Source organism: Geotrypetes seraphini, chromosome 9 (assembly GCF_902459505.1).
Source record: "Geotrypetes seraphini chromosome 9, aGeoSer1.1, whole genome shotgun sequence".
NCBI lineage: Eukaryota > Metazoa > Chordata > Amphibia > Gymnophiona > Dermophiidae > Geotrypetes > Geotrypetes seraphini.
This window is the reverse complement of record NC_047092.1, coordinates 130856039-130879844: the sequence shown is the minus strand read 5'-3', so window position 1 is coordinate 130879844 and position 23806 is coordinate 130856039. Positions and strand designations below refer to the sequence as shown.

The following is a 23806-nucleotide window of genomic DNA, read 5'->3' as shown; positions in this document are numbered from 1 at the left end:
CAAAGCTTCCCTCTGACGCAGCTTCCTGTTTCCGCCTGGGCGCATGGTGGGGTGGGGCGGGGCAGGGGGCCCAGTGTACTAGTGTGCCTAGGGGCCCTCGACAAATTAATCCTGCCCTGGATAGGATATAAATCAAATTAAATTTGTCCTATATTTTCTCAAAATATTAAGATTTTATTTATTTATTTGTTCATTTTTATAGCCTGTTCTCCCTAGGAGCCCAGAACAGGTTACAATAAAATAAAATTATGTACTTGGAACTTCCCTATTTAGAAGCCCTAGTCACAATTTGCATGGGTAAATACAAATGTAAGTAGGACATAAGTTGTCAAGATAAGCATGAAACGTGTCATAGTAACATAGTAGATGACGGCAGATAAAGACCCGAATGGTCCATCCAGTCTGCCCAACCTGATTCAATTTAAAATTTTTTTTTATTTTTTTTTTCTTCTTAGCTATTTCTGGGCGAGAATCCAAAGCTTTACCCGGTACTGTGCTTGGGTTCCAACTGCCGAAATCTCTGTTAAGACTTACTCCAGCCCATCTACACCCTCCCAGCCATTGAAGCCCTCCCCTGCCCATCCTCCTCCAAACGGCCATACACAGACACAGACCGTACAAGTCTGCCCAGTAACTGGCCTAGTTCAATCTTTAATATTATTTTCTGATTCTAAATCTTCTGTGTTCATCCCACGCTTCTTTGAACTCAGTCACAGTTTTACTCTCCACCACCTCTCTCGGGAGCGCATTCCAGGCATCCACCACCCTCTCCGTAAAGTAGAATTTCCTAACATTGCCCCTGAATCTACCACCCCTCAACCTCAAATTATGTCCTCTGGTTTTACCATTTTCCTTTCTCTGGAAAAGATTTTGTTCTACGTTAATACCCTTTAAGTATTTGAACGTCTGAATCATATCTCCCCTGTCTCTCCTTTCCTCTAGGGTATACATATTCAGGGCTTCCAGTCTCTCCTCATATGTCTTCTGGTGCAAGCCTCCTATCATTTTCGTCGCCCTCCTCTGGACCGCCTCAAGTCTTCTTACGTCTTTCGCCAGATACGGTCTCCAAAACTGAACACAATACTCCAAGTGGGGCCTCACCAATGACCTGTACAGGGGCATCAACACCTTCTTTCTTCTACTGACTACGCCTCTCTTTATACAGCCCAGAATCCTTCTGGCAGCAGCCACTGCCTTGTCACACTGTTTTTTCGCCTTTAGATCTTCGGACACTATCACCCTAAGGTCCCTCTCCCCGTCCGTGCATATCAGCTTCTCTCCTCCCAGCATATACGGTTCCTTCCTATTATTAATCCCCAAATGCATTACTCTGCATTTCTTTGCATTGAATTTTAGTTGCCAGGCATTAGACCATTCCTCTAACTTTTGCAGATCCTTTTTCATATTTTCCACTCCCTCTTCGGTGTCTACTCTGTTACAAATCTTGGTATCATCTGCAAAAAGGCACACTTTTCCTTCTAACCCTTCAGCAATGTCACTTACATACATATTGAACAGGATTGGCCCCAGCACCGAACCCTGAGGGACTCCACTAGTCACCTTTCCTTCCTTCGAGCGACTTCCATTAACCACCACCCTCTGGCGTCTGTCCGACAGCCAGTTTCTGACCCAGTTCACCACTTTGGGTCCTAACTTCAGCCCTTCAAGTTTGTCGGAGGAGGACTGGTACAGCAACGATCTTGACTAAGCTAAGTCTTTGTTATATAGTTATATAATGCTCACACAACTGAAAAGATGAAATATAGAAATACACTTTCATATATAAAGTACAAATTTAATTTATAAACATTAAAAAAACACTAAAAAAGTTATTAAGAATACACACCAAAGAAAAGGGGAACTTGTGAGGAGTGCTGCCATACTGATCTAATTGATCTACTTGATCGGGTGGTATTCTGAGGATCCCCAGTGTGCCAAAAATAATGTTTATTGCATCTTGAGAATTAACAGTGCTAAGTTAATTTATAGTACTTAAATATTTTGATAACATTAGATCGGTTTGATGGGGCATTAGAAGGCGCAGAATTTGAAAGAGATGGCTCATCTGTTTCCATGTCTAAAACCCTAGGGAATGTAGAATATGCAGATGTAGATCTCTATCTTTTGCTGGAGCTAGGCCAAGTCACGAATGAGAGAATACTTGAAAGGTTACAGTTGATTTTCTCAGCAGCTTTGGTAACAGAGAAAGCACAGTTACTTACCATAACAGGTGTTATCCGGGGACATCAGGCAGATATTCTCACATATGGGGTGATGTCATCCACGGAGCCCAGTAGGGACAGTGGTAAAAGTGCATTGACACTTTAAAGTTTTTAGAAACTTCGCAACTGCCCGCACAATGAATGCGCAATTACCTTCTCGTCCAACGGAGGCTTGTCATACCTCAGTTCTGTAAGCAAGCTAAGAAGCCAACCAGGGGAGCTGGGTAAGATGTGAGAATATCTACCAGCTATCCCCGGAAAATACCTGTTACGGTAAGTAACTGTGCTTTATCCTAGGACAAGCAGGCAGTATATTCTCACATGTGGGACCAGGGCAGGATTAATTCGTTGATGGCCCCTAGACACACAAGTCCACTGGGCCCCCTATCCCTGCCTCCATTTATTTACTCATTTTCTTAATACAAGAACAAACTCAAGGAAAAACGGAAAGCCTACTACTCCAAAATGATAGGCACGGAAACCCTAGACACTAAAAAGCTATTCAATCTAGTAAAGAATCTCACTGACACCAAACCTCACCTAGCTACACAAGGAAACCACCCACCGACAGCTATCCAACTAGCAGATCATTTCAAAAATAAGATCACCAAGATCAGAACCACATTCAACAATACTCACACCCACCTCGACAAGATAACAACAAACCCTTCAACAGGAGAAGCCATCGCCGCAGACAGAAGCTGGACAGTCTTCCCCGTATTACATTGGTCGGATATGAATCGACTCTACCAAAAATACAGCCAAGCTTATTGCGACCTAAATAACTGCCCCACCTACCTGTTATCAAACTCCTCCACCACATTCAGAGCCAACCTCATGCTATGGATTCAAACCACATTAACAGAAGGTCAATTCCCTCAAGACCTTGGAAAGATCATAATCACCCCAATCATGAAAGACCACAAAGGCCCAATAGACAACCCCTCCAACTATAGACCAATCGCTTCAATACCAATATACATTAAAATAATAGAAGGTCTAGTTGCACAATACCTCACCAACTACCTGGAAGACTAATCTACTTCACCCCTCACAATCAGGATTTTGAACTAACCACAGCACAGAAACACTACTTGTAACACTACTAGACACAGCTCGACAGCAAATTAGCAAAGGCAAAAAGATGATGCTAATCCAACTTGACCTCTCCGCAGCATTTGACCTGGTCGACCACTCCATACTGCTACAGATACTTGACGCCATTGGGATCTCAGGCAAGGTCTACAATTGGTTCCAAGGATTCCTCAAATCAAGAACCTACAGGGTAAAGTCCAATAATATCAAATCAGAACCATGGTCCAACCCATGCGGAGTTCCACAAGGATCACCTCTATCACCTACGCTCTTCAACCTCTTTATTTCCTCCCTTGGAGCCACTTTAGATAACTTAAATGTTACATCCTTCAGCTACGCAGACAACATCACCATACTCCTCCCCTTCGACCCATCAGAGCCCAGCACTACAGCAAAACTGGAAATAACCCTAGATGCAGTGGAAAAATGGATGGTAGACCACAAACTGAAACTAAACTCAGATAAAACAAAATTACTTCTGCTCGAAAAGGCCAAAACTCCCACCATTACAGAACTGAAAATTAAAAACACCAAATACCCAATACAGCCCGAACTCAAACTCCTAGGAGTAACGATAGACAGATGCTGCACAATGCAGTCCCAAATCAATAAAACAACCCAGAAAGCTTTTTTAATTATGAGAAATCTAGGTAAAATAAGAAAATTCTTCGACCCAGCACAATTCAGGCTAATTGTCCAATCCCTAGTCTTAGGTCTACTGGACTATTGCAATTCTCTCTATCTACCTTGTCCTGCCAACATGATAAAACAACTTCAGACTATACAAAACACTGCCCTTAGACTGATCTACTCCCTGAGAAAATATGATCATATTACAACTGCCTTCCTAGACTCTCACTGGCTACCTATGCAAGCACGAATTCAATTCAAATTCTACTGTCTATTATTCAAAGCATTAAACGGATCTGCCCCCCCCCCCCCCCCCCTATCTAAACAACCGCCTAAACCAGATCCTCACCTCAAGACAAAGAAGAACTCCGAACCCTTTTGCCTTTCCTCCACTCAAGGGCACTCAGCACAAAAAGATGTTTGATAACCTTCTGGCGACGCAAGCAGCAAAACTTAACCACTCCATCTCCAACCTGTTGACGGCAACGGGCGACCTCAAAACTTTTCAAAAAGAAATCAAAACCCTACTTTTCAAAAAATTTATCCAGATATCTTAACCCAACCCTTCCCCCTCCTCCTAGATAAATTCTCCCCCAAAACTTCCACTTAAATAATCTCTTCCTCCCCAAAACACCAACCAAGTATTCAGATCTCTGAAATGTAACGTAATCTTATTTGTACTCTAACTGTAATCTATTTGTTATATCACACAGTAACGTACAGTCAATTTAATATCCAATTTGCAAGTTCTTCCAGAATTAATCCAGGTACCTCTCCTCCCTTGTAACCAAAAAAAAACAACAAAACAAAACCCCAAAACTGTTGTAACTTCACTGGAAATGTCCAGTTAGCTCTTTTGTAATCCGCCTTGAACTGCAAGGTATAGGCGGAATAGAAGTCCCTAATGTAATGTAATGTAATTTCCACTTTCTTTCTTTTATTTTAAAATTCAAAAGAAGCAACAAAGATTACCATACCAGTGCCAGTGTACAGTTTTTCTTCTATGCAACCTCCAAACATCTCTGAACAAATAATAATAATAATAACAGCTTATATACCGCAATACCATGAAGTTCTATGCGGTTTACAAAGATTAAGCAAAGGTACAAATTGATTGACTTTAAGAGGGGAGGAAGAAAGAGGGTTAATAGGACAGGAAATCCACTTTTGAGGAGAGAGTGATCAATAGAACAAGTTAATCGCTATAGAGGGGAGAGAGAAGAGAGGATCAGTTGTCTAGATAGTTTAGGAACAGGTGTGTTTTCAGACGTTTCCTAAATTCCTCATAAGTAGTGGGCGAAAGCAATTGTTCTAGGTCTTTACCCCATGATGCTGCTTGGTGCGAGAGAAGATGTTCATGGTGTTTTTTCAGTTTACAACCTCTCACTGGGGGGAAACGAAGTTGGAATGTGAGCTTCTCTTGTGTCTGTTGGCTGAGAAGACGAAAAGGTCAGTTATATATTTAGGGGCAAGTCCGTGTAGTGCTTTGAAGCAGAAGCAGGCAAATTTAAACTTTACGTGCGCCTCCATTGGCAGCCAAAGCAGCTGCCGATAATAGGGTGTCACGTGGTCAAACTTCCTCAGCCCAAAGATCAGTTTGACCGCTGCATTTTCATCAATTGTAAACACTGCATGTTCTTTTGGGAAATTGCTAAATAGGCGATGTTACAGTAGTCAAGTAGACTCAGTACGAGGGATTGGACTAGGGTTCTGAATGCCGCTGTATCGAAATAAGCTTTAATGGATCTGAGTTTCCAGAGAGTGAAAAATCCCTTTCTGATCAAGGAGTCCACCTGGTCTCTCATGGTTAGGCACTGATCCAAAGTTACACCTAGTATCTTTATGGTAGGTTGCATTGGGTAATTAAGATTATTGATACATAGTGGTGATTTGGTGTCAAGCGGATGTGGCGAAGCAACAAAGAAAGTTGTCTTTTCTGAATTAAGTTTGAGTCTAAAGGTTGTCATCCAAATCCCCCCTTCCTTCCTAGAGGAAGAGATCTTCAGCTGGCAGGGCTTTGGGAAGCCCATCAATTTATATTTTGCATTTGGGTAGGGGGCATGGCCGGAAGAAAATTTAGTGCCCATCATTTTATTGGACTAATACATTTCTCAATTAGCTTTCAGAGGTTAAAACCTCTATCTTCAGGTCAGTAAACTATATTGCTGTTACAGTATCCCTGTCCTGATCTGAGGAAGGAGTTATGGTCTCTGAATTAGTAAAAAATGTATTAAAATTAGTCCAATAAACAGGATCACCTTATTTCCATTTTCTATTAATAAACAATTATCAACACAGCTACAATAATATTTTATCCTAAAGCAAAAATAAATAAATAAATAAAAGAAATACAAATTTTTTGCTACGTTTGTTGTCTGGTTTCTGCTTTCCTCATCTTCTCATCATTCTCTTCCTTCCATCCACTGTCTGCCCTCTCTCTCTCTGCCTCTTCCATATGGCATCTGCTCTCTTTCTATGCCTCTTCCAGAAACTGCCTCTCCCATCTCTCCCTACCCCCCATTAGTGTAGCATCCATCTACTTCTCTCCACTCCCTCCCATGGTGTGGCATCTGTCTTCTTCCCTTCCATTTCTCCCTCCTAGCAGATTTTAGCATCTCTCTCTCTCCTCCTTTCCTCCCCTCAGATCTGGTATCTGTCTCCTCCCCTTCCCCCCTGCTCTGGCATCTCTCTCTCAGTCCCTTCCTCCTGTTCTTCCTTCTTAATTTATATTCTGCCTCTGTCTAAATTCTCTCTTATTATTCAGTCCTCAATTTCCCTCTTTCATTGTGTCTACCTATAGTTTGCCAACTTTTTCCCTCACCTCTTCCAGTATCTAACTCTATCCTCTTCCCCAAATCCAGCATGTGCCCTTTTTTTTCTTTCTCCTTCTCACTTCCTTCCAGCATCTGCTCCCCTCTCTCACCCCATTCCATTCAATGTCTGTCCCCCCACTTCAATTCACCATCTGTCCCCCCTATCTCCCACACTTCCATTCAGCATCTGTCCCCCCTTCCATATAGTGTTCACCCTGTCTCTCGCCCCTTCCATCCACTGCCCTCTTTGCACTTTCCATCCAGTGTCTGCCCTCTCTCTCTCCTCCATATGACATCTTCCCTCTATGTCCCTTCAATAAACTGTCCTGTGCCCCTTCTCTCCTTTGTACATGATTCATTTCAGCTTGACCCCCCTCTCCATTTTTCTGTCTCCATCCCTTCCCCTATGCTCTGGCATCTCTGTCTTCTCCTTTCCTTGCTTCCCATACAACCCCATGGCCTGGTATCTCTCTCCTTTCCTTCTCTTCTATCTCTCCATCCCCTCCATGCTCTGGCATCTCCTCTCCTTCCTTTCCCTCTAGTATGGCATCTGTCTCCTTAGTTTCCCTTCCGTCCCCACCCACCCCATGCCCTGGCATCTTTCTGCTCTCCTCTTATATCTCTCCCTCCCCCTCCATTATCTGGCATGTTCTCTCCTTCCTTCCTTTTTCTCCCTCCCTCCTTCCTTGCCCCTGGTCTGGCATCTGTCTCATTCCCTTCACTCCCCCTCCATGGTCTGGTATCTTTTCCTACCCCTCCCTCCCATGGTCTTGGAATCTCTTTCTTCTCCTCTCCCTTCCCTGGTCTTTCTTCTCCCTCCTTCCCTCTCTCTCCCCAATTGGGTGCAGCAGCATTTCTCCCCCCTCCCCCCTGGTGAGGTCATCTTCCCTCCATTCCATTCCCTTGCTGCCCTCTTGCCCACTGCTCAGTTCACTCTAACATTGCGCATGCCGGCTTTCCTGCTCCTCCGAAAAAGGAATGATGTAACTTACTGTTTCAGAGGAGCAGGGAAGCTGGCACACGCAGCGTTAGAGCCCCATGGCCTAGGTTCAGTTCGCTTGCGGGTGAGAGGGCAGCGAGGGAGTGGAAGGGAGGGAAGCTGACCTCACCAGGCAGTCAGGTATCCCCTGCCCTCTTTGCTCTCCCTAACGCTGGCCCTGGGGGCCCCCTGATATTTCAGGGCCCAAGGCACATGCCTACTGGGCCTACCCTTAATCCAGTCCTGTGTGGGATCCCTAGCTTACAGTAATAGGATGGAGGGAGAGTTGGCCATTAAGAAGAAAATAAATTATGTAATATTGCTTGGCCGAAATGACCATTTCATCTGGAATATGATTCTAGACTAGGGATCTCAAAGTCCCTCCTTGAGGGCCGCAATCCAGTCGGGTTTTTAGGATTTACCCAATGAATATGCACTGAAAGCAGTGCATGCACATAGATCTCATGCATATTCATTGGGGAAATCCTGAAAACCCGACTGGATTGCGGCCATCAAGGAGTGACTTTGAGACCCCTGTTCTAGACAGTACTGAGATGTGAATATGTAAATTGAGGACCAAGTAGCTGCTTTGCAAATTGGAGTGGAATGCAAGAAATTTACTGATGCTGCCATAGCTCAGACATTGCATAGCAGAAGGAAATACAGGCTGCTATGTGGAAATATCTCTCTTGGTTACAGAGAGGCCCAATCTGTTAGTATCAAAAGAGATGAACAGTTGAGATGAAGTCCTGTGTGGCTTAGTCCTTTGTATGTAGTAAGCCAAGGCATGCTTACAATCCAAAATGTGTAGGGCTGTTTCTCCAGGATGAGAATGAGGCTTTGGGGAAAAAAATGGAAGCATAATAGATTGATTCATGTGAAATTCCTTGGCTACTTGTGGGAGGAATTTAGGATGGATTCTGAGAACCACCTTGTCATGATGAAATACTGTGTACGGTGGATCATAAACCAGTGCTTGAAAATCACTCACTCGATGAACGAAAGTGACAGAGATCAAGAAGACCACTTTCTAAGAGAGAAACTTAAGATGATTAGATGCCAGTGGTTCAAATGGTGGCTTTATCAGACTGGTGAGGACTACATTAAGATCCAAGACAACTGGAGGTAGTTTGAGAGGAGGTTTGGAGTTGAAAAGTCTTTTCATAAACCCGAAAACAAGCAGATAAGTGGCCCGAGGTTTATTCTTGACAGGAGCACACTAATAGCACTGAGTAAAGTAGTTTTAAAATAGGATAAATGGAGAAGATAATCCAACACTGAAGGAAGAGAAGAAGAGGAAGTATTTTGGTCATGGAGATTACACCACAAATTGAAGCATGTCCACTTCTGTTGATAGCATTGCTGAGTAGAAGGTTTTCTTGAAGCAGCTAAAATGGCTGAAGTCAAACCGAGAGGTACCAAGCTGTTAGGTGTAGAGATTGCAGATTGGGATGTGAAAGAGATCCTTAACTCTGAGTAAGCAGAGATGGAAAGATCTGTAACTCAGCTGAAGCAGAAGGGAAAACCAAGGTTATCTGGGCTACTGAGGAGCTATCAGGATCATGGTGACTGATTTGTGCTTGAGCTTGACTAAAGTCTTGAGAATGAAAGGGATTGGTGGAAATGCATAGAGGAACTTGTTCATCCAATCCAAAAGAAATGCATCTGCTTCGAGACGATGAGGACAGTACTGCCTGGAGCAGAATTGAAGCAATTTATGATTGTGGGGAGATGCAAACAGGTCTATTTGAGGAGTCCCTCATAGTGAGAAGATGTGGCACAAGACTTTGAAGTTGAGAATTCACTTGTGCAGCTGAAGAAATCTGCTGAGCTTGTCGGCTAGAGTATTCTTTTTCCCTTGTACATATATGGCTTTGAGAAATGTTTTGAGCAATTGCCCAGTTCCAAATGTGCTTGGTTTCTTGGCACAGAGCAAGAGAGTCCATTCTGCCCTGTTTGTTGATGTAGTACATCACTACTTGATTGTCCGTTTGAACAAGAAGGACTTGATTAGAAAGACTGTCCTGAAATTTTTTTTAGAGCATTTTGAATTGCCCGCAGCTCTAACAGGTTGATGTGGAATGTCTTTTCTTGAGCAGACCATCAACCTTATGTCCTGAGACCTTCCCAGTAGGCTCCCCAAGCATACAAGGATGTATCCATGGTGAGCACTCAGTGATGTGGGGGAATGTGAAACAGCAACCTCATGGAGAGATTTGTTGGATCCATCCACCACTGAAGAGATTGGTGAAGAGGTGAGGTGACTGTGATCCATTGGGTTAAGGAATCAAGATCTTGAGACCATTGAGATGCTAGGTTCTACTGAGTTGATATGAGATGAAGCCCTTTTTTTGGGCTGTATGTGCAGTATAAAAAGAAAGTTTTAATAAACATAAACATGTGATTTATGAGTCACATCATCTGCCTTTCTGAGATGGGTTGTAGAGTGGAGACAGAATTACAAAGATGAAGCAAGGTGTCTTGTCTTTGTTGAGGTAGAAAAGCCCTTAGAAAATTGGTGTCGAGTAGGGCTCCAATGAATTGCAGAACTTGTGAAGGTTGAAGTTGTGACTTAGTAAAGTTGACTTTGAACCCGAGAACCTGGAGAAAAGTGATTGTCATCTGTGTTGCCGAGTGCTCTGCTTAAGCAGATGAAGCTTTTATCAGCCAATCATCCAGATATGGAAACACCTGAAACCCGTGGGTATGTATGGATGCTGCTACTACCACTAGGCACTTGGTGAATACTCTTGGAGAAGAAACTAGGTCAAATTGCAGAACTGTGTACTGGAAGTGTTGATGAGCTATCCAAAAACATAGAAACTTTCTGTGATGAGGATGTATGGATATGTGTGTGTAGTCCTCTTTGAAACTAGAGAGCACAGCCAATCGTTTTGTTCTAGAAGTGAGTACAGTGTCCCTAAAGATAGCATGCAAAACTACAGTGTCCCTAAAGATAGCATGCAAAACTTTTCTTTGACTAGATATTTGATTAAGGCTTGTAGGTCAAGAATGGTACAAAGACCTCCCATCTTCTTTGGAATTAGGAAATACCTGGAGTAGAACTCCTGATTTTTCTGAGAAGGGGGAACTATTTCTATGGCATTTAGTTGAAGTAGAGCTTTGATTTCCTGAAGAAGAAGGGACGTCTTTTGAGATGTGAAAGATGACTCTCTTGGAGGATGGTCTGGAGGAATGGTGATAAAATGGAGAGAGTAGCCTTCCTTAAAGACCTGGAGAACCCAGGTGTCCATGGTGATGAGAGTCTAGTGCCGCACCTTCAAAAAGATACAAAAAGGATGGAATCAGTCCAGAGGAAGGCTACTAAAATGGTATGTGGTCTTCGTGATAAGGTATATGGGGACAGACTTAAAGATCTCAATCTGTATACTTTGGAGGAAATGTGGGAGATGGGAGATATGATGGAGTCATTTAAATGCCTACATAATATAAATGTACATGAGTCAAGTCTCTTTCATTTGAAAGGAAACTCTGCAATAAGGGGCACAGGATGAAGTTAAGAGGTGATAATAATAATAATAATAACTTTATTCTTTTATACCGCCATAACCAAAAGTTCTAGGCGATTTTCACTAAAAAGAGCTGGACAATCAGCAAAATACAATAATACAGTAAAAAATACAAATATTTGTAAAATAGAATTTCAATAATAAAACTCTTTTTAAGTAATAAACTTATCGAACAAAGTGGTCTTAATTAATTTCCGAAAACAGCAATAGGATAACATAGCTTCCTGAATACATTTACCTAACCAAGATTGTTGCCCACCAGCTTGAAATGCTAGGGTCCTATCTAAGAAGGTCTTATATTTACACCCATTAATTTTTGGATACGCAAATAAGCAGAAGTTTCTAGTTTCTCTTGATGGTCTATGCTACACAAAATGAGGAAAAAGGTAAGCTGGAGACAATAGGTTCCGGAGTAATCTGAGGAAATACTTTTTTATGGAAACGGTGGTAGATGTGTGGAACAATCTCCCGGAAGAGGTGGTGAAACAGAGACTGTGTCTGAATTCAAGAGGGCCTGGGATAGGCACGTGGGATCTCTCAGAGAGAGAAAGAGATAATGGTTACTGTGGATGGGTAGCTAGATGGGCCATTTGGCCTTTTTCTGCCGTCATGTTTCCAATTGCCCAATTCCACATCTCCTCAGTTTCTTGACAGAGAATCAGAGAGCTTGTCCCTCCTTGACTGTTTATGTAACACATTGTGATTTGATTGTTGGTGCGAATAAGGGGGACAGGATTGGATATACTGTTGAAAAGTCTTCAGAGCATTCCAAATTGCTCTGAGTTCCAAGTGGGCTATGTGGAACTTCTGTTCTTGAGCAGACCAGTGACCCTGTGTTCTGAGACCATCCAGAAAAGCTCTCCAAGCATATATGGATGAGTCAGTGGTCAAAACTTTCTGATGTGGTGGCATTTGAAAGAGCAGCCCTTTGGAAAGGTTTGACAAATTTATACACAACTGAAGAGATTGAAGAAGCGATGATATGACTACAATCTTCTGAGGGAATGGATCGAGAGCTTGAGACTATTGAGATGCCAGGGACCACTGAGCTGTTCTGAGATGAATGTGAAGGGGGGTAACATGCACTGTAGACACCTTTTAACCTAATAGAATCAGCACTGGACTGACTGAGATGGATTGCAGTGATAGACTTGATTGTAAAGGGGAACAAATGTTTCTGACTTTGCTGAGGTAGGAATGCTTTGAAACAAATTGTGTCAAGAAGGGCCCTTATGAAGTATAGTGGTTGAGAAGGATTTCAAAAAGCTGACTTCAAACCGTAATAGTTGACTGTAGTGCTGTGAGCTGTTAAAGCTGTTGCCATTACTACCTGACAATCAATAAACTCTCTTGGGAAAAAAGGCCAGGCTGAAGGGCAAAACTCTGTATTGAAAATGTTGAAGGTTTATCTGCAACTGCAGTTGTAGGGCTCAGAGGTCAGGTGGACGAAGACCATTCATCTTGAATCCCTGATTCTGAGAAGAGGAAACTACCCCATAGCATGTAGTTGAAGCAGAGCTTTTGTCAAAGGAGAAGGGCATAGAAACATAGAAACATAGAAAGATGACGGCAGAAAAGGGCTATAGCCCATCAAGTCTGCCCACTCTACTGTCCCACCCCATTAAGTCAGAGTGCTGTTCGACCCACGTAGAGATCCCACGTGGATGTCCCATTTATTCTTAAAGTCGAGCACGCTAGTGGCCTTGATCACCTGCACCGGTAGTTTGTTCCAGTGATCCACCACCCTTTCTGTAAAGAAATACTTTATTTATTTATTTATTCAATTTTTAGCCCGTCCTCCCAAAAGAGCCCAGAACGGGTTACAAAGTACATCCATAATAATCCAGACAGAGCAGAGATGACATTTTACATAAATTACTTCCTGGTGTCACCACCAAATCTCCCTCCTCTGAGTTTGAGCGGGTTCCCCCTTGTGACTGAAGGTCCCTTAGGAAAGAATATGTCGTTTTCCACCTCGACACGACCTGTGACGTACTTAAATGTCTCAATCATGTCACCCCTCTCCCTGCACTCCTCTAGAGAGTAGAGCTGTAACTTGTCCAGTCTTTCCTCGTATGAGAGACCCTTGAGTCCGGAGACCATCCTAGTGGCCATTCACTGGACCGACTCAGCTCGAAGTACATCTTTACGGTAATGTGGCCTCCAGAATTGCACACAGTACTCCAGATGAGGTCTCACCATGGTTCTGTACAGTGGCATTATGACTTCAGGTTTACGGCTAACGAAGCTTCTATTGATACATCCCATCATCCGCCTTGCCTTGGATGAGGCCTTCTCTACTTGTTTGGCAGCCTTCATGTCTTCACTGATGATTACTCCCAAGTCCTGTTCTTCTGAGGTTGTAGCTAGTGTTTCTCCATTCAAGGTGTATGTTCTGCATGGATTTCTGCTGCCGAGATGCATCACCTTACACTTCTTTGCGTTGAAGCCCAGCTGCCATGTTGAGGACCAGTTTTCCAACTTGATCAGATCCTGCACCATACCATCCATGATATCGCTTTCACCTACTATATTACACAGTTTGGCGTCGTCGGCAAACAGCGCTACTTTTCCCTGAAGCCCTCGGGTCAAGTCCCTTATGAATATGTTAAAAAGGGATGGCCCAGGACTGAGCCCTGCGGCACTCCGCTAGTCACCTCCGTTGTCTTAGAGAGGGTGCCATTGACCACCATCCTCTGTAGTATTCCACTCAGCCAATCATTGACCCATGCCGTTAGTTTCTCACCCAACCCCATTGATTTCATCTTGTTTAATAGTCTACGGTGTGGGACACTGTCAAACGCTTTACTGAAATCTAAGTACACTATGTCCAGAGACTCTCCTGAGTCTAGCTTTCCTGTCATCCAGTCAAAGAAGCTGATAAGATTGGATTGGCATGACCTGCCCCTAGTGAATCCATGTTGACAGGGATCCCTCAGATTCCCCTCATCCAATATCGTGTCTAATTTCCCTTTAAGTAGAGTTTCCATGAGTTTACACACTATTGATGTGAAACTTACTGGTCTGTAATTCGCAGTCTCCACTCTGCAACCCTTTTTGTGCAGAGGAACAACATTGGCAGTTTTCCAGTCCAGGGGGACTCTCCCCGTACTTAGGGAGAGATGGAAGAGCATGGCTAACGGTTCCGCCAAAACATCGCATAGCTCTCTGAGCACTCTTGGGTGCAGATTGTCCGGTCCCATGGCTTTGTTCACCTTGAGTCTTGACAGTTCTTTGTAAACATCAGCTGGTGTGAACTCAAACTTCTGAAGTGGGTCATCCATGCTTTGCTTTGCATCCAGCCGAGGCCCGTGCCCTGGTGCCTCGCAGGTAAAGACTGAACAGAAGTAATCATTCAGTAGTTTGGCTTTATCGGAATCTGTTTCCACATAATTCCCGTCTGGCGTTCTAAGGCGTACTATCCCGTTTGTGTTCTTTTTCCTGTCGCTAATGTATCTGAAGAAGGATTTGTCCCCTTTCTTTATGTTCTTCGCTAGAGTTTCTTCCATACGAAGTTTGGCCTCCCTGACTGCTGTTTTGACCGCTGCAGACTTTGTCCTGTATTCAATGTTTGCTTCTTCTCCCCCATGAGTTTGTACGATAGAAATGCTCTTTTCTTCTCCTTGACGAGGTATGATACCTCATCTGTGAACCATTGGGGTTTCCTTTTTCTTTGTTGTTTGGTTACCGATTTTATGTAGTGGATAGTTGCCTCATGTAGGATCGATTTCAAGGTTGACCACATAGCTTCCACATTATCAGTTACTTCTTGAACCTGCAGCATCTGGTAGATGAAATCTCCCATGCGTGCGAAGTCAGTGCCCCTGAAATTGAGTACCCTTGTTTTTGTTTGTGATCTAGGGAAGCCTTTCTTAAGGTTAAACCATACCATGTTATGGTCACTGGTGGCTATCGTCTCTCCCACCAAGACGTCCGAGACGCTTTCCCCATTCGTAAGTACCAGGTCCAGGATGGCCTGGGCCCTAGTGGGCTCTAGTACCATTTGTCTGAGCCGTACTCCTTTCATGGACGTTAATATCCTCCTGCTGTCACAAGTTGTCGCTGATAGTGTGTTCCAGTCTACATCAGGCATGTTGAAGTCTCCTAATAGAACAGCCTCCCCCATAAGGTGATATTCTCAATGTCTTCAATTAATTCTGCGTCCTTTTCCTCCGATTGTCTCGGAGGTCTGTATACCACACCAAGGTACAGGCATTTTTCTCCACCTCTGGCCAAGTTTACCCAGATGGATTCCCCAGTATACTTGACGTCTGTGATCCTGGTTGTCTTAATGTTCTCTTTGATATAAAGTGCTACCCCACCACCTAACTTACCTTCTCTATCTTGTCTAATCAGGTTGTATCCTGGTATGGTTATATCCCACCCATGAGAGTCTGTGAACCATGTTTCGGATATTGCTACTATGTCTATGTCTGCATTAACTATTTCTGTTTCTAGTTCTAGAAATTTATTCCCTAGGCTGTGTGCGTTAACATACATAGCTCTCCACTCTTTCTGTTTGCTAAGCTCCTGTTGTGAGCCACCCATTTGAGTCAAATTGTCTCCTAGCGATTCGTTTGCAGTAAGGGTACTTACCTCAGACCTAGAAGCGTAATGTTGGTTCGCTACATCTGGATTGTTACTTACTGCTCCGGTGTAAAAGTGGGTACCCACCCCCGACTTACCTAGTTTAAAGCCCTTCGAAGTAGGCGGGCTAGTCTATGTCCGAAGACATTCTTACCTCTGTTGGTCAGGTGAGTCCGTCTGGTCCCTGTAGTGTCTCTCCGTGATTCAGGAATCCAAAGTTCATCTCCTGGCACCATCGTTGCAGCCACTCGTTCGTTTTCAGGATGCGTTCATCCCTGTCCCTTCCTCTGCCCCTAACAGGAAGAATGGAAGAGAATACTACCTGTGCTCCTATCTGCTTCAGCCTCTTTCCCAGAGCTCCGAAGTCTCTCGCTATGTCCTCCAGAGTGTTCTTGGCAGTGTCATTCGTTCCGACGTGGATGAGCAGCATGGGGAAGTGGTCCTGGGGCCTGAGAAGTCTATTGAGACAGGTGGTCACGTCTCTTATTCTGGCTCCGGGCAGACAGCAGACTTCCCTCGACTGCATATCCGGTCTGCATATTGGTCCCTCGGTGCCCCTCAACATGGAGTCCCCAATGGCTATTACTCTACGCTTCTTTTGGGGGTGTCAATCCATCGTCCCCGGAGATGGAGAAGTGTGTTGATCCTGGTCCACGTCGGTAGTCTCTTCCTGCAAGACCTGGAATCTGTTCTTCAGGCTCAGCTGTGGAGTCAAAGTGGAGCTGCCCTGGTGAGAGAAAGAGTGAGAAGGTGAGGAGATTGCAAATGGAGGGGGGGTCTCCTACGTTTACCTGTGGAGGAGGTCACTAACTGCCAGGAGTCAGTGTCTCCATCCATCTCCTGAACTGCAACAGTTGGTTTCTTTGTCGGCGGCCCTGGAGTCATCATGGGTGATCCGTCACGGGCCCGTTCTGTGATTTGGGATAGTTCTTGCATTATCCCATATATGTAGGCCTCATCCTCTCTAATGCCTCTCAGACGCTTCACCTCCTCCCTAAGGCTTCTTAGTTCCTGCATGATGTCTTCATCCCGCTGACTGACTTCCTCTGTCTGTGTAGAGGCCATGATGTACTGCTGTGGGATGGTCTCGGTCTGCGCGGAGACGTCCTTTCCCGGGGCTGTGTTCTCCTCCGTCTGTGTGTAGGCTGAGTTCATCTCCCAGATCACCTCAGTGCAGGGGATGCCAACCTTGCTTGTAGTTTTCACACTCCTCGTCCGCCCTGCCATAACAAAAGGGAGAGAGTAAATGTAAGAGTATGAGAGATAGTATGAGAGTATGTGAGGTTAGGACCTCTGAGGGGTAAAGTTGAAGCAAAGTTGAAAGTATAAGAGATAGTATGGGAGATAGTATAGAGTATGTGCCTCTGAGGGGTAAAGTAGAAGTAAAGTTGAAAAGTTAGGTGTTAGGTGGTAGAGAGAGAGATCTGAGCAGTAGGGTGTCTGGAGTAAAGGGCCCGCCTCCTTGCTTCTATGGTCCCTCGGTGGTTGAGAGTGGTGCCCGGCGTGCATCTGCCGAGGGTTGATGAGGCCTCACTTTGAAATGAGGTATAGTGATGACATGAATAAGTAAGCGCCATTGATAACTTTAAGACCCCACAGGTGTCATCAGAAATCATGTTGTAGACCTCAGACTGATTGAGGAAGATTCAGAGAAAGAGAGAGAAAAGGGCGTTGTTCTTCAGAGGCACATGAAAAAAGGTTAAGCATGTTCAGAAGGAGCTGCATTGTGAGGTTGCTGAGGTTGCTGTTAGTTTTGTTGATTTTGCGGCAGAAGTATATCACCCCTGATATGAATAGGAAGTATACTTTGTACTATTCAAAGTATTCCAGTTCCCTTCATGTTGTGATAAGTTGCACGTGGCCGCCACAATAGACTGTTAGCTATAGTAGGCATCTCATAGTCCCCGACATTGCAGAAGGTCTAGATGGCCTCTCAAAAGCATCATAGGCTGAACTTACTATATATTTGTGAATTTGATGATATTATAGAACAGTGTTCTTCAACCTTTTTATACCCGTGGACCGGCAGAAAAAAAAGAATTATTTTGTGGACCGGCAAACTACTAGGACTAAAATTTAAAAACCCCGTTTCCGCCCCATCTCCGTGAGTCGGTCCCCACAAATCATCTGATCCCATCCACACAAGCCTCAGTTATGATTTTATATTGAATGTATTTTATTAAAGTATAAAAAGAAACAATATTCTGTACAATTGTCATTTTATAAATACAAATAATTCAGAGCAGGATCAACAAAACCCCTGTCTCCCCTCCCCTTCACATATATCCCCTCTACTATCAAGAAAACTGAACAAGCCAAATCATTACAGAATGCTACACAGAAATATCATGCTAACAGAATACTGCAGTCACACATGACAGGAATAGTTTTAGGGGAGTGCAACTAGGACAGCTGCCCCTGGTCAGAGAGCGCCCTAAGCCAGCTGGAAGCTAAAGAAGCACTGCCTGGGCTTTGCAGTCCCCAGTTATGTCTAATACCAGCTTTAGCAGGATATATATTTAAAATATATTCTAATCACAAAATAGAAATAAAATTATTTTTTTCTACCTTTTGTCATCTCTGGTTTCTGCTTTCAATCTTCTTTTCACTCTCTTCCTTCCAGCGTCTGCCCTCTCTGTCTCTTCAATCCAGCATCTGCCCCTTCCATCCACTGTCTGTCCTCTCCCCCTTCCATATGGTATCTGTCTTCTTTCTATGCCCCTCTCCCCTTTCCATCCAGCTTGTGTCCCCTCTCTCCTTTTTACATGATTCATTCCAGCTTCACCGCTCTCTTCATTTTTCTCTCCTACACCAGATCTATCATCGTTGTCCCTCTCTGCTTATTTTTCTGCTGACCCCTTCCTATCATCAATCTCTCTACTTTCTCATGCCTGTGTCTCCCCTTCCCCTCCTCTAATCTCTCTGCCAGCTGTTTCCTTCCTTTTTTCATTTTCCATTCCCTCCTCCTCCTGTCTAGCAGTAATTCTCTTCCCTCCCCTCATAGCAGCATCTCTCCTTCTCCCTCTCCAGTAGCAACTGTCCCTTTTTTTCCTTGCCCAGCAGCTTCCCAGATTCCTTTCCCTCCTCCCCTCCCAGAAGCATCTCTCCTTCTCCCTCTCCAGTAGCAGCTATCCCTTTTTTTCCTTGCCCAGCATCTTCCCAGACTCCTTTCCCTCCTCCCCTCCCAGAAGAATCTCTCCTTCTCCCTCTCCAGTAGCAGCTGTCCCTTTTTTCCTTGCCCAGCATCTTCCCAGATTCCTTTCCCTCCTCCCCTCCCAGAAGCATCTCTCCTTCTCCCTCTCCAGTAGCAGCTGTCCTTTTTTTCCTTGCCCAGCAGCTTCCCAGATTCCTTTCCCTCCTCCCCTCCCAGAAGCATCTCTCCTTCTCCCTCTCCAGTAGCAGCTGTCCTTTTTTTCCTTGCCCAGCAGCTTCCCAGATTCCTTTCCCTCCTCCCCTCCCAGAAGCATCTCTCCTTCTCCCTCTCCAGTAGAAGCTGTCCCTTTTTTCGTTGCCCAGTAGCTTCCCAGATTCCTTTCCCTCCTCCCCTCCCAGAAGCATCTCTCCTTCTCCCTCTCCAGTAGCAGCTGTCCCTTTTTTTCCTTGCCCAGCAGCTTCCCAGATTCATTTCCCTCCTTCCCTCCCAGCAGCATCTCTCCTTCTCCCTCTCCAGTAGCAGCTGTCCCTTTTTTTCCTTGCCCAGCAGCTTCCCAGATTCCTTTCCCTCCTCCCCTCCCAGAAGCATCTCTCCTTCTCCCTCTCCAGTAGCAGCTGTCCCTTTTTTTCCTTGCCCAGCAGCTTCCCAGATTCATTTCCCTCCTTCCCTCCCAGCAGCATCTCTCCTTCTCCCTCTCCAGTAGCAGCTGTCCCTTTTTTTCCTTGCCCAGCAGCTTCACAGATTCATTTCCCTCCTTCCCTTCCAGCAGCATCTCTCCTTCTCCCTCTCCAGTAGCAGCTGTCCTTTTTTTCCTTGCCCAGCAGCTTCCCAGATTCCTTTCCCTCCTCCCCTCCCAGAAGCATCTCTCCTTCTCCCTCTCCAGTAGCAGCTGTCCTTTTTTTCCTTGCCCAGCAGCTTCCCAGATTCCTTTCCCTCCTCCCCTCCCAGAAGCATCTCTCCTTCTCCCTCTCCAGTAGCAGCTGTCCCTTTTTTTCATTGCCCAGTAGCTTCCCAGATTCCTTTCCCTCCTCCCCTCCCAGAAGCATCTCTCCTTCTCCCTCTCCAGTAGCAGCTGTCCCTTTTTTTCCTTGCCTAGCAGATTCCCAGATTCATTTCCCTCCTTCCCTCCCAGCAGCATCTCTCCTTCTCCCTCTCCAGTAGCAGCTGTCCCTTTTTTCCTTGCCCAGCAGCTTCCCAGATTCATTTCCCTCCTTCCCTTCCAGCAGCATCTCTCCTTCTCCTTCTCCAGTAGCAGCTGTCCCTTTTTTTCCCTTGCCCAGCAGCTTCTGATAGTGGCTTTCTCCCCTCCCAGCAGCTCTTCTTACTTCCCAGCGCAGTGATTCACGAAGGCAGCCTTGGGTCCTTTGTTGGGTCGCGCCGCCTCTGAGGAAAGAGGAAGTTGCATCATCAGAGGCAGCCGCGACTCAGCAAATGCCCCGAGGCTGCCTTCGTGAATCGCTGCGCTGGGAAGTAAAGGAGAGCTGCAGAGAGGGGAGAAAGCTACTGTTGGAGGCTCCCCAAGATCTCTCCGGCCCAGCGCATGCTTCACATGTTGATCTTGCCGGCCCTGCGCGGAACGGCAGGAAGTTGAAGTGAGTCAATCTTGCCGGCCCTGCGCAGACCGGCAATAATTTCCTGCTGACCGGCACCGGTCCGCGGACCGGCGGTTGAAGAACTGTGTTCTAGAAGGTGCTCTGATGGAATATACTGCTCAAAGCCAGGCAATTTCCTTAGATAAAAGGATACATAGAAAGTGCTTTAGATAAATGGACACATAGAAAATGTAAGAAAGGATTCTGGTCACCAGCATAGAATTTTAATATATGTCACATCCAAATTTGTCCAAAGCACAGCCTTGATGACCTAGAGGCGCTGAGTCATAAAGTCACGTACTGGAATATTTGTTAAGGTTGGACTCCAGGGTATGATAAGTCATTTAAAGATTGGGTGGCTAATAAGCTAACTCCCCCCCCTCCCCAACACACCCTTTTATCAAGCTGCGCTAGAGGTTTTTAGCACAGGCCTGCGCGGTAAATGTTCTGACGCTCATAGAATTCCTTTGAGCAAAGGATCACTTACCTTGCTGGCCTGTGCTAAAAACCTCTCACACAGCTTGATAAAAAGGAGGGGGGGGGCAAGTAAAGGAATCAGCATCAATAAATATGAGAATTCACTTATTCTTTGTCTGCTTTAAATTTATTGAATTATGTTTGCTTTGTTTTTTCTCCCCTACAACGTTGGCTATAAAAGATTTCCTTGTTGATATTAGGTTTTTCTTTATCTTAAAAAGAATTAAAAGTTTATTTTCCCCCTTTCAGTAAGATAAATAACTCTTTAATTAATAAAGAAGTGTATCTACCTGTGTCTGTGAATGTGTTTCTGCATTTCAACCATTATGGGGGTACGATTCTTAATTACATATTGAACATCCTCTGCCTCTTCTAGCTTGTCATAATCCTGAAAAAAGTGGGAGTCAAATTCTTTGCGCAAAGAAGATGTAAGTGGAAGGTGTTCAACGTTAGATGTGTACGCATATATATTATCAGGCAATGTGTAACTGTCATTTAACAAAAGCTCTTTGTAACTGTACTTAAAAGGATCAGTCTCATCCGTAGTATCAGATGTTATGCTATCATCAAGTGGCATCAAATTTGCCTCATCATTCACATACTGATGATATTCTGGGTAATCTACAAGAGAAAAGGCTCCTGGAATTTTTGTGAACAATTTAATGAGATGGTCACCAAACCAAAGGCCAACATCTGTAGAGCCATCTTCATAGGTCTCAACTCCAGGTCCAAATCGCTCATCAGCCTTATGGAGACCCTTTGGAGAGAATGAAAGTGATGTTTTAATGTTTAATCTCATTAGTTGACTCAATAAGTTCAATGTCTTTCAAACAGTTAATTGACATTGTATCATATCCATTACCTCTTTTGCAAATATTAAATTTACACACAATTCAGAATATTTTTAATAGGCAGATAGAGCTGAAGGTGCACTCTGACAGAGGACATCTAAGATCTGATAAATGCTCTCTAGACATTTGAGTACATTATTTGATAGACATTGAAATGTGTCTTGACCTTGTGTAGAAGGCCAAATGGAAAGCTCTTCTATTTGAAGGGAAAGGCATAAGATCTTCCATGAAAAGGTTTATTGCTGCTGCTAGAATGCACTGAAATCAGAGGTGGCTCAGAGGAAATATCATCAGCTTAATGAACTCAAACTGATATCTCTTCAAACAAATTGTCATTGCTCCATAATTTTTTTTAAAAAAAATGTTTTTCCTAATTTTTTCTTATTTTGATACTTATGGAATGTAAAGTTTGTTTGTTTTTTTAACTGTCGGCACTGCTATTTAGTACTGATCAGTCAAAATTAGCTGGCTAACTGTGATCAACTAAAGAGCAGGCCAGACAATTTGAGACCAGATATTTAGAGGCCTTTCAGTGTATAAGTGCTGCTCCATTTCTAGGTAATCAGATAAAGTTATCTGGTTATCTTATTCAGACAGCAGGTTTTTTAAAAATAAGATCCTCTTATTGAATCCTGATGCTTTATCATCCATAAGCTATAAGCATATTCATGTTAAAAAAAATAGTAGTTTGGATTCTACATACCTGAAAACAAATTATGTCTTTGACTTCCATGGTTCCATAACCTTCTTTTCTATTAAGATAAAATGATCCTGTAAATTTGGAGCCATCTGGCCAGCTATAAACTCCTTTACCATGGTGTTGGTCCTTGTAAAATTCTCCTGTATATTTCTGTAATGTAGCAAAACAGAAGACATGCATTTCTTTGAAAACAGAATAATGAAGACTCATAAGTAATTCCATTATCCTTCACTCCAATTTGTGACATAACTAAGGGCTATTACGAAGCCGCATTAGTGGTTTAACGCGCGTAATAGCGCACGCTAAACTGCCATCTGCGCTAGCCGCTACTGCCTCCTCTTGAGCAGGCGGCAGTTTTTCAGCTAGCGCGGGGGTTAGCGCATGACGAAAAGTCACGCATGCTAAAGCCGCTAATGCGGCTTAGTAAAAGGAGCCTTAAGTTTAATTAACTTTTCTAACCATCTTCTCCAGGGATAAGCTCCCATTCAAAATGTCTGACCATATTTTCCCATCCAAAATAAAACAATGTACAGTACATATTTTATATGCTTGGGGATTTGAGGGGAGCCCTGTGAAATTATAGAGTAATACTTTTAAAACCAATAGGAGGAAATATTTTTTCACTCAGAGAATAGTTAAGCTCTGGAACACATTGCTAGAGGATGTGGTAAGAGCAGTTAATGTAGCTAGTTTAAAAAAAAGGTTTGAACAAGTTCTTGGAGGAAAAGTCCATAGTCTGCTGTTGAGACAGATATGGAACGGGTAGCATGGAATGCTGCTACCGTGTTTCCCCGATGATAAGGCAGGGCCATCAAATAAGACAGCCCCCCCTTTTTAGAAGCCCCCCGCAAATAAGCCACCCACCGATACCTGCGCTTACCCGAATCGGGTGGTACGGTGGGTGACTCCATGTGGTCCCTCCGTCTACCGAATTTGCCTCCATGGCTGCGTGCCGCGCCTCATCATGAAGTGAAGAGGAGGAAGTGACAGGACTGCAGCGCGCGCACGTGACTCCGCACCAGGAAACACAGGCAGCTTCCCTCATCCCTCCCTAACGGAGACTGCAGGAGTTTGTTCACGGCCAGAATATCAAAAAGTGAGACACGCAGACAGGTTCGTATTAAGTTTGTTGGATGAAAAATCGGTCGGTCAAAAAAACGGTCGGCAGAAAAATCG

At 44.1% G+C, this 23806-nt stretch overlaps 1 protein-coding gene across 6 annotated transcripts in view; it reads right to left on the bottom strand.

Annotated features, from left to right (window-relative positions):
* The window catches only part of ANKMY1 (ankyrin repeat and MYND domain containing 1), a 283242-nt gene that overhangs the window by 221677 nt on the left and 37759 nt on the right, over positions 1 to 23806 (bottom strand). For 5 of the 6 annotated variants that reach the window (XM_033959160.1, XM_033959159.1, XM_033959163.1 and 2 more), the window contains 2 exons: positions 22634 to 22780; positions 21370 to 21836 (listed from right to left, as the gene is read on the bottom strand). In XM_033959160.1, coding sequence (XP_033815051.1) covers positions 21370 to 21836; positions 22634 to 22780 — 614 coding nt within the window. Of the gene's footprint in view, positions 1 to 10793; positions 11018 to 16010; positions 16063 to 21369; positions 21837 to 22633; positions 22781 to 23806 lie in introns of those variants that run through there. The other variant, XM_033959164.1, reaches the window with a different exon arrangement.